Genomic DNA, 10,738 nt, shown 5'->3' with positions numbered 1-10,738 from the left:
CCGCGCCCCGGCCCCTCGCCCCTGGCCCAGCGGCCCCCTCACTGCAGCCGCTTGGGGGCCACGTAGAGCTTCTCGCCGCGGTGGGTCTTGATGTGGCTGCGCAGCGAGGAGTGGTCGCTGAAGGCCTTGCCGCAGGCCGGGCAGGCGTAGGGCTTCTCGCCCGTGTGGATACGCCGGTGCACCGTGAGGTTGGAGCCGATGCTGAAGGCCTTGCCGCAGTGCTCGCACGCGTAGGGCTTCTCGCCCGTGTGGCTGCGCATGTGCGTGCGCAGCGTGGACTGGTTGCGGAAGGCCTTGCCGCACTGGCCGCACTCCACGCGCGGCTTGGCCAGGTGCGCGCTCATGTGGCGCCGGCGGGCCAGGTGGTCGCCGAAGACCTTGCCGCAGGCTGCGCACTCGTAGCGCCGCTCGCGGCTGTGGATCTTGCGGTGCGCCGTGAGGTTGGAGCTGGCGCCGAAGGCCTTGCCGCACAGCTCGCAGGCGAAGGGCCGCTCGCCCGTGTGCGAGTTCATGTGCGTCTTCAGCACCGACTGGTTGCGGAAGGCCTTGCCGCACTGCGGGCACTCCACGGGCTTCTTGACGCTGTGCGCGCGCATGTGGCGCCGCCGGGCGCGCGGGTCGCCGAAGGCCTTGCCGCAGTCGCGGCACGCGTAGGTCCGCGGCGCCGCGTGGTTCTTGCGGTGCAGGTTGAAGTTGGACTTCCAGCGGAACGCCTGGCCGCACTGGCCGCACGCGTAGGGCTTCTCGCCCGTGTGGTTGCGCGCGTGCTCCTTGAGGTGCGACGGGTGCTGGAAGGCCTTGCCGCAGTCGCGGCAGGCGTAGGGCCGCTCGCCCGTGTGGCTGCGCCGGTGGGCCACCAGGTGGCAGCTGCGGCCGTAGGCCTTGCCGCACTGCTCGCAGCGGTAGGGCCGCTCGCCCGTGTGCACGCGCGTGTGGATGCGCAGCGCCGACAGTGTGCGGAAGGCCTGCGCGCACTGGCCGCAGGCGAACGGCTTCTCGGCCAGGTGCGTGCGCGCGTGGCTGCGCAGCGCCGACGGGTCGTTGAAGGCCTTGCCGCAGGCCCCGCACGCGTACGGCTTCTCGCCCGTGTGGATGCGCCGGTGGCGGGTGAGGGAGGCGCTGGTGGTGAAGGCCTTGCGGCACTGCTGGCACTCGTGCATCTTGCGGCCCGGCGGGGGCTTGAGGTCCGTGTCCTGGCCCGGGCGCTGGGGGGCGGCGGTCGGAGGGCGGTCGGGGCTCGGGCCCAGGGCCCCCAACAGCGGGGCGTAGCTGCCGGGCAGCCCCCCTGGAGTGGCGCCGGCCTGCGGAGGCAGAGATGCGGGTGGGGGCTGCGGAAGCCACTGGCCAGCGGCTCCCTGCTGGGACCCCGAGAGATGCCTGCAGCGGGACCTACGAACAGCCTGTCCCTGGGAGCAGTCTGAACTGCTAAAAGGGATCCGAGCCTAGGGCTGGTACTGGGCTGGGACCTGCCAGGCTCGCAGTCGCCCAGGGTCCGATCTCCAACATCCTAGAGCGATCTCTGAGCACAGCCAGGAGTGAGCCCTCAGCATCGCCGGATGTGGGCCCCCAACAAAACACGAGGGGGAAATAGTTGAGCCCCCGCACCCAACAGCTGACACCCAGCCTGAGAATTTCCTCCTCAAAGCAGAAAACAGTCAGTGTGCGGGCAGAGGTCAGGGCTGTGCTGGGGACGGCCACCCACCACCCCGGATCTGCAGCTGCCCCCTCTCTGCAGTCCCCCCCATCCTCACCTCCTCCACAGCGCCAGGGGTCTCCTTCCCGAAAATGTCCTCCATGAGAAGGGCCCAGCGGGACTTGGAGGGGGGCCCCCAATCTGAAACAGATGCGGGGAAATTACTGACTTTTCTCTGGGCCATGGGAAAGAGGGGGCTAAGGGCATGACCAGGAACACTGGGCAGCTCTGTTCCTGTCCCTGAAAGCAGCGACAGATGGACAGACAGCCCGCGACAAGGACAGAGGGATCTGTCAATTCACACCAGGAAGGAATTCTTCAAACCAGGCCGCTGAGAGCCAGTGGCGACGGGGGTGCGAGGGACCTGTCACATTGACAGAGGAGCAGGATGCCCAGGACCGGTGCCCAGGCGTAGCCACTTTGATCATGCCCAGCCCCACGGTGGCTCCCCTGAAGCTCTTCCTGCTGCCCGCGGGGGTGTCTTACCCGGACGGGCGCCGGGCTGAGCCCCCTGCTCCTTGGGTCTCGGCTCCTCCTCCTGCTCCAAGTGTGAGATGAGGCTGGGCTTGCCCAGGTGGTACCCTACATGTGGGGGCGCAGACCGGGAGGGTGGGTCAGGCAGGCGGATGAGCCCCACTCAGGAGCAGAACAGCAGACAGCATGGAAGTTCTTTGGTTGTTTTTGAGCCACCTCAGGGATCACTCCTGGGGGTGCTCGAGGGACCATACGAGATGCCTGAGATCGAACCCAGGTCAGTCAAGTATAAGGCCAGCACCTTTCCCACTAGACTAGGGCTCTGGCCCCAGTGTGGGTGGCTGTGGGCAAGTTAGGAGCTGCGCGAAGCTTCAGGGAATGAGAACGGTAGGACCTGCAGACCCCAACATCTCCCCAAACTGGGGAGCACCGGGCACCCCGGAGACAAGCCAGGGTCAGCCCGCTTACGACCATCTTCCAAACCCCCATTTTGGCAGCGGGAGGCACCGCGTGGCCGTACCCACGGAGGCGAGGTTGCTGTAGTTCTCCAGCATCACGTCCTTGTAGAGCTTCCTCTGGGCTGAGTCCAGCAAGGGCCACTCCTTATCAGTAAAGTCCACGGCCACATCCTGGAAAGTCAGGGCTCCCTGGAAGGGGAGGGGGCCGCAAGGGCAGTGAGCAAGCAGGCTGCGGGGGAGGCTGAGGCCAGCTGATCGACAGCGCACAGGCTGAGCCCCAGGCAGTGCCCCCACCCCGGGCGTGACCCAACGTCCTCTGGGGCTCCGGATGTGAGACCAAGTCCGGCTTCTATTACTGGGCTGGCTGAGCATTTGCAACTGCGTTTCGCAAGAAGGCCCTGGTACAGGAACCACTTCTGGCCATGCGTCCCTGATGTGGGGGCATCTGCTGGCTCCGATCCAGCATCGACCAGACTGAAGAGGTGGAAGAATTCTAAGGTGTGATACTGAGAGGTGGGGGTAGGGGGTCGGGCATGGCCACCGGCGGGGAACCCCGAGACCCTGGCGTACCTGGGAGCCAAAGCTGGTTGGCTTTGGGGGCTCCGGGCCGCTGCAAGCAAATAGCTCGCCGTCCTGGGGGCAGGAAAGGTCTCCGGAAGGAAGCGGAATTTCTGTCTTCCGGATCCAGGCGGGGGCCTGGGTGGGCGGAGCTGGGGGAGAGAAGATCCGGGAGACTCGAAGTCTGGGGGACCCTTGGTTGACAGATAACAGCCCCACCCGCTGTAGTGACACCCGATTCTCTCTCACATGCACAACTTTACAAGTCAGTGTGGCCAAGGTCCACTCAAGGCCAGGAAACATGGCGAAAAACCCAAAAGGCCAACAACAAACATAAAAACCTGCTCTTCTTCACTTATGGGCAGGGAAACGCAAATCAATGGCGACACTGGCAGGGAAGTGATAAATCTTCCCTGCCAGAGGGTCACGACTCGAAGTGCTGAGCCCAGATCCCTAGACCTGGACAGCGCAGGGCAGGTCCCCCCTGAACGGTCACTCCGTACCCCACAATCACAGCCCTCCCTCCCTCAACCACCCTCCCAAAGGCCAGGAGTTAGGCCTGCCCATCTGTCCATGCTTCTCTGCCAGGCCCCGCTGACTCTCCTTCCCCAACAATGAGGGGGCCTGGAGAGCCTGGGGAGTGACCCAAGTCCAACACTTACCGGCCGGGGGTGGCAGACCCAGTGCCGCCATCATGGGGACACGCAGACGAGCTGGCACCAAGGGGCAGCCCAGGCGTTCCTGAGAGTCGTCACGCTGACGTCTGAGCCAAGGAGACAGAAACAGCAAGAAAACATCATCGGCCATCCTTGCTCTGCTTCTGGCCCTCCCGCACACCCGGGGAATCTGAGCTCTCAAGCCAGGAGCCACTGCACTGACAGAGGAAGCTGCCAGCTGTCAGGGCGACAAGAACACCCAGGAATGAACGGATCCCAGCAACTCCCGAAGAGAAATCCACAAGGATCCCTTCCCTGAATCTTTAAAGTGCCCACAAAACTAATACCTCGAACCACCACCCCTACCCATCAAAAACTGGGGCCCAAGAGAGGAGAGTGGGGTAGGCATTTGCCTCAGACACGGCCGACCCAGGTTCCATCCCCAGCACCACACAGGGTCCTTGGAGCCCTGCCTGGAGTGATTCCCGAGCATAGAGCCAGGAGTCAGCCCTGAGCACTGCCAAGTGTGCCTTCTTCCCCCCAAAACAAAACTAAATAAATAAATACAGAGAGACAGGGAGAATTGTACAGTGAAGCCCCTAAGAAGACATGCAGACTTTTCCAAGTACTAGGTACTTGGAAAAAAAAGAAAAAACACTCTTGGGGGCTGGAGCAAGAGTCCAGCAGGGAGGGCGTTTGCCTTGCACACGGTCGACCCTGGGTTCGATCTCCAGCATCCCATATGGTCCCCTGAGCACTGCCAGGACTGATTCCTGAGTGCAGAGTCAGGAGCAACCCAAGCATCGCAGGTGGCACCCCAAAAAGTCAAAAACAAACAAAACCCCCTGCTCTTCTTCACTTATGGGCACGAAAATGCAAATCAATCACAATGAGAGTAGAAAAGCAGGTTGCTGGCATGGGGGTGGGGAGAAAGGACCCCAAGCCTGGCTGGCAGGAGGCTCCTGCTCTTTTGTTTCTGCCCCAACAGTAAAAGACAGCAAACAGTGTGGAGGAGGCGCCACAAATCAGGAGCCGAGCTTCTGTGGGACCAAGCGAGCATGGCTTCTTGGCAGCTACCCTGCGGCACACAACGTTATCTCTGAGCGCCATCAGTGCCGGCCCTGACTGCAGCTCTTGTTCCCAGCAGCCTAGATCTGGACTCGACCCAAGGGTCCAAGCACGAATGTGTGGACAAAGACTTTCTGGTCTGTGCCCACAATGGGCCACTTGTCCATGAGGAAGCAGTGAAGACGTGTGTACTTCACTGCGGGGGTGGGGGGGGATGACGAGAGAGAATGGGGCCATCCTCTGAGGAGGACAAGATCTCTCATTGGTGGATACTACGTAGCAGTATCGGGGAATGACAGGCCCGGCATTGAGAGGGGGCCTGCAGGGGGATCCTGAGACGCTGATGATGGGCCTGGAGTAGGAACTCGGTCTGGGTGAAACTTGATTTTTAACACTGTTGCAAATTCTAGCACTCAGATACAAACTGGGGGGAGGGGTGTGGATTAAAAGCCCACAGCTGTTTCCCACAGGAAAATTTCATTTAGGAAAAGAACGCTTCCTTCCTCTTAATAAATACTGCCTCTAGAAATCATTATCACAGCGGGCTGGAGTGACAGTACAGAAGGTAAGGCACTTGCCTTGCAGGGGGCTTGAGTTGGATGCGGGGCATCCCACTGGGTCCCCTGAGCCTGCCAGGAGTGATCACCGAGGGCAGAGCCAGACACAAGCCCTGAGCATCACTGGGTGTGGCCAACCCCATAAAATATCACTATCCTCAATCATCCAGCAAGCATTAAATTTGCCTGAAGGGAAGGGAAGCCTCAATGCTCACCACCCAAACTCCAATCCACACTTCCTGAAGTCCCCAACCTTTCCAGCAAGGACAAGAAATGCAAATACTGATGCATGCAGCAAAAGTAAAAAATAAACACGTGCTCATTCTACACAGATGGAAGTGTCTGGGACCCACATCAAAACCCCCAGAAGAAAACTTAAGAGGATGCGCGCTTACAACAAGGTTGTAGGATGCAGGCACTGATAAACCAAACCACTGGGGTTTCGGAGCGCCAAAAAGTCAAATTTCTATGACTAAATATTACATTGAAATCCCCCCTTCCTCATCCTCTGCCACCACACATTTTTGCAGAATTTCCAAACTGTTCTTGAAAGGCATTCAAGAAGCTGCACGCAGCCCTCATTCAAATAACCCTTAGAGTCATTTCAATGCCAACATGCTCAGAAATTCGATCTGGATTCAACTGGGGGGGGTGGGGGGGGAGGGGGAAAGTGGAGGGAGAGAATAAAAACAAAACAAAAAGCAGCACGCAGAACTTTTTGGCAAACGGACTTGCACAAGCATAAAATATTTAAATTAAACGTGTCGCTGGAGGCGCTCGGGGGGGCGGTGGAGGGGGGGTCCTTGGGGCGCGCTGGTCAGTTCCTCAAACCCCAAGAATCACGCTGGGGTTTGCTTTTTCCGCCACCAGATCTCAGGACCCACCCCACCCCCCAGTCCTAAAGCCTGTGCTCGGACCCCCACTTTCACGCCCTGTCCATCACCGCGTCCACCCAGGATCCTCCCGGGTCCCCCAGAGGGGCTGGTGGTGCAGGGCACTAGGTGGGGCTTACAAGACTGGCGGCAGAATCGGGGTTCCAAAGCGAAGGAAAGTTCCTAGGACGATCTCTCTCGCCCTGGGGGGCCTCGGACACACTCAGGACTGGCCCCGCGCTGCCCATGAGCCGTCCCCGCAGTGGTCGCCTCCCGAGAATAATGGCTTCCGCCTCACTTCCGCCTTCCCGATGTCGTGAGATTTCGAGACCGGAAGTTCTGGGAGGGCGGGATTCTGGGAAATGTAGTTCCTACATCGAGAGAGGGGCGCTCGGTTCCCGGCGTCCTAGGATGGGTGGGGGAGGTAGGCAGCGTGGCGGGGGCTGCAAAAGTCACCCAGTTTCTGGTTCCTTTTTTTTCTCTGCTTTTTGGGTCACACCCAGCGATGCTCAGGGGTTACGCCTGGCTCTGCACTCAGGAATTACTCCTGGAGGTGCTTGGGAGACCATATGGGATTCCGGGGGACTATAGGGATTCTGGGAATTGAACACGGGTCGGCCACGTGCAAGGCAAACGCCCTACCCTTTCTACTATCACTCCGGCCCCAATTTCTGGTTCTTTGAGAGGCTCTGCTTTACATCCAGCTCGGGGACAAAATGTACTGTCTTAGCAATATTCCATACAGAGTGCCGAATTAGCGAGAACTGCAGTATAATTGGAAGAGCAGCAGCAGCAAATTAGCGTCTGCGTTTGTCCGTTTTGCGGCTGCACAAGTTTTATTTTTTCCAAGTTTCCTCTCAGGCCCTCATACGTGAGAGAAAAGTGTTTTCTACCACGGAGCTCCAGCCCTGACCCTCGTTTCCTGTATTTTGGGTAGTTGTCAAAAGCAAACGGGAATGGAGAAATTAAGGAGATTCCTTTATGTCAGCGTGTCACCCAGATGTAGAGATTAGTGAAGGTATTTGAAGTCAGGTATTTCCAGTACACACAATGCAAAAAAAAAAACCGGTGTGTGTGGGAGCGGGCAGTGGGGGGAGTGGGAGGGACGGGAAGGGGGCGTAGGTGGGGGAATTCTCTATCCTGCTCGCGCAACAGCACAGGTGAAGTTTAATATTGTCCCAGCACTACCCTAGTGCGAAGTGAAGCACAGCTGGGGCTAGTACACTCTGAGACACCTTATCTTCCTGCAATTCAATGCTTTACAGCTGGAGATTGGAGCGTGCAACGTTGGGGTGAATTTGGGCAGGGAGCTGCTGGCATCTAGTGGTCAAATCTGGGACTGCAGCTCCACAGCGTAGAGAGCCATAATCCCACCCCGTCCAAACTCTGGCGTTTGGGGGAACACTTGCGAGAAGGCGGGAATCACTAGTCACCTCCTTTCTGAGAACCAGGGGTTTTGAGGCCGGATCAAAATGTCTAAAAAATATGAATGATTTCTGAGATGTGTAAAAACAACTAAGCCTTAGGGTTTCTTCCCACCTCCACTTCTGGGGTATTTTTAAGGGAGCAAGAGGAGAGACAAGAGGCTGGAGCGATAGCACAGTGGTAGGCGTTTGCCTTGCACGCAGCTGACCCGGGTTCGGTTCCCAGCATCCTATAGGGTCCCCGGAGCACTGCCAGGAGTAATTCCTGAGCGCAGAGCCAGAAGTAAACCAGAAAGAAAAAAAAGAAGAAATCTATGGAAGAGTTTGGTTATCGTGTGGATATGGTCGATGGTGCTGAATCCTTTGTGGAACCCGGCTTGCTCGCATGGTTGTCCTTCATCTAGTGTTCTGCCAATCCTATTTAGGATGACTCGAGTGAACAACTTGTAGATGACAGACAATAGGCAGATCGGGCGATAGTTGCCAATGTCATTGATTGTCAAGCTCATTGAGGTTTCTCGGGAGTTCAAGATGCCACTCTGTTTAACGTTCATTGATTTAAAGAAGGCCTTTGATTCTGTTGAGACAGAAGCGGTCATTGAAGGCCTGGCCAATCAGGGCATTCAAGCCCAATACATCAGGATCCTCCGTGAGCTGTATTGCTGATTCACTACCAGGATCTCACCATTCTACAAAGAAGTGATCGTTGATGTCAAGAGAGGGGTGCAGCAGGGTGATACCATTTCACTGAAACTCTTCAGTACCACCCTCGAGAACATCATGCGACGACTGGAATGGGAAGGAATGGGAGTGAAGATAGATGGTAGGCAACTACACCACCTGCGCTTTGCTGATGACATTGTTTTAATAACACCAAACATCAGCCAAGCGGCACAAATGCTGGCCGACTTTGACCGTGAGTGTGGAAAGGTAGGACTACAGCTGAATCTTACAAAGACAATGTTTATGAGAAACAGCCTCGTTCCTGACGCCCCATTCGCTCTCAACGGAACGACCATCTCCGAATGCAACAGCTATGTGTACCTAGGTCGAGAGGTCAACATGACAAATGACCTGGCACCCGAGCTGTGCAGGAGGAAGAGAGCGGCTTGGAACGCCTTCAAGAACGTCGAAGAAATAGCTAAGAGGACGAAGAACCTCCGGCTCCGGGCACATCTCTTTGATTCCACTGTTCTTCCTGCATTAACATATGCCTCAGAGACCTGGGCCCTACGCAAACAGGATGAGAACGCTATTCAGGTCTCCCAAAGAAGAATTGAAAGAGCTATGCTTGGAATATCACGTTTCACTCAAATGAGAGAAAGAATCCGGAGTTCTGACATCCGTCGACGATCAAGAATCAGGGACGCTGTCTCATTTGCCAAGGTGTCAAAAATCAGATGGGCTGGTCACGTAATGAGGTTTAAAGACGACCGCTGGACTAGAGCTGTTACCGACTGGATTCCACGGGATGTCAAAAGACTGCGTGGCCGCCCACCTACCAGATGGTCAGACTTCTTCGTCAAGATCATGAACGATTGGTTTGAGGCCCTTCATGTTCCCGGAGCAAACAGATGCCACTGGGCTACACTAGCACGCGACAGGGATAAATGGAGATGTTACTGGCGCCCGCTCGAGCAAATCGACGACTAACGGGAAGTTAAGTGATTAAGTGATTAAGTGATGGAAGAGTTTGATAAAAAGAGAAAGAAACCCCCCAAAACTCCCCAGTTTAGGGAAGAACTTCATATAGGACTAAGTGTGGCTTTGTTTTAGGGGAGGGGTATAGGAAACTGACGTCTTTGTGTATCTGATCAAACAAAGCCTCAGAGGACTGTCACCCCACCCCATTTGATTCCCAGAGGTGTCTGGTTAAATGAGGGCCTTTTCATGTTGCTCAGATAGTTCAGTGAATTTTTTTAATTTAATTTTTTTGTTGTTATTGCTTTTTTGGTCACACTCAGCGACGCACAGGGGTTACTCCTGGCTCTGCACTTAGGAATTACTCCTGGCAGTGCTCAGGGGACCCTATAGAATGCTTGGAATCCAACCCGGGTTGGCCACATGCAAGGCAAACGCCCTCCCCACTGTGCTATTGCTCCAGCCCCCTGTGTTACTAAGATAAACCTTAGGTCAGTGGGGATTTTCTGTGGAGTGAAGACCTTTCAGGGTATCTGTATGTCCACCTGCCTGATGATCACCCATCTTCTCTAAGTTTAGAGGGCAGGGAGCCCTAGCCTGGGGATAGAACTCATGACCTGGGGACATTGCAAACTTGCTCCAGCTCAGATGAGTTCTGGCGTTTGCAGGAATGTGTGATAGGTCCTTTGGGACAGCTTCCATAGAGCCAGCTGCCAGCGACTGGGAGGGAAAAGAATGCTTCCGCTCTCTGCCTTGCATCAAGGCCTGTGGGGCATTAATATTAGTGTCTCAGGCGCTCATATTAGACAAGTCACTGCTTTTCTCTCACCCCAGGGCACCAGTATTCAAAGCATTTCCACCTGTGGGTCTCACCTCAAATGGTGTTCTAGGGGCTGGAGCGATAGCACAGCGGGTAGAGCATTTACCTTGCATGCGGCCGCCCCGGGTTCAATTCCCAGCGTCCCATATGGTCCCCCGAACACCACCAGGAGTAATTCCTGAGTGCAGAGCCAGGAGCAACCCCTGTGAATTGCTGGGTGTGACCCAAAAAGCAAAAAAAAAAGATGATGTTCTAATGGGACCACCTTAAGGATATCCATGAGTTCCTCTACCCGCCCTCCCCCCGCCCCCCCCGGCTCTCAATGCCAAATCCTTCATCTACAACCCCAGGACGAAGGGATGTTGTGGGGACTTCATGAAACTCATTGCAATCTCGGACACTTTTCTTTGTTTTGGGGCCACCCCCAGGTGAAGCTTAGGGCAGTCCTTAATTCCTTTAGTCATTTCCAATTCTTCTACATGTCGGTAGCACAGTGGGTAGGGCATTTGCCTTGCAC

General features: G+C 56.4%; 1 protein-coding gene across 1 annotated transcript; it reads right to left on the bottom strand.

Moving 5' to 3' along the window:
- Positions 1-6,634, bottom strand: LOC130028920 (zinc finger protein 317-like). Its single transcript, XM_056119757.1, has 7 exons — positions 6,477-6,634; positions 3,846-3,946; positions 3,196-3,335; positions 2,688-2,814; positions 2,180-2,275; positions 1,699-1,834; positions 1-1,269 (listed from the first exon to the last, which is right to left on the bottom strand). The coding sequence occupies exons 2-7, from the start codon at positions 3,877-3,879 to the stop codon at positions 39-41; spliced, it is 1,764 nt and encodes a 587-aa protein (XP_055975732.1). The 5' UTR covers positions 3,880-3,946; positions 6,477-6,634; the 3' UTR covers positions 1-38.
- Between the last annotated feature and the right edge of the window lie 4,104 nt (positions 6,635-10,738).

The sequence above is a fragment of the Sorex fumeus genome, unplaced genomic scaffold (genome assembly GCF_029834395.1).
Source record: "Sorex fumeus unplaced genomic scaffold, SorFum_2.1 ptg000041l, whole genome shotgun sequence".
Lineage (NCBI taxonomy): Eukaryota > Metazoa > Chordata > Mammalia > Eulipotyphla > Soricidae > Sorex > Sorex fumeus.
Note: the sequence above shows the minus strand (reverse complement) of the source record. Positions and strands in the feature narration are given on the sequence as shown.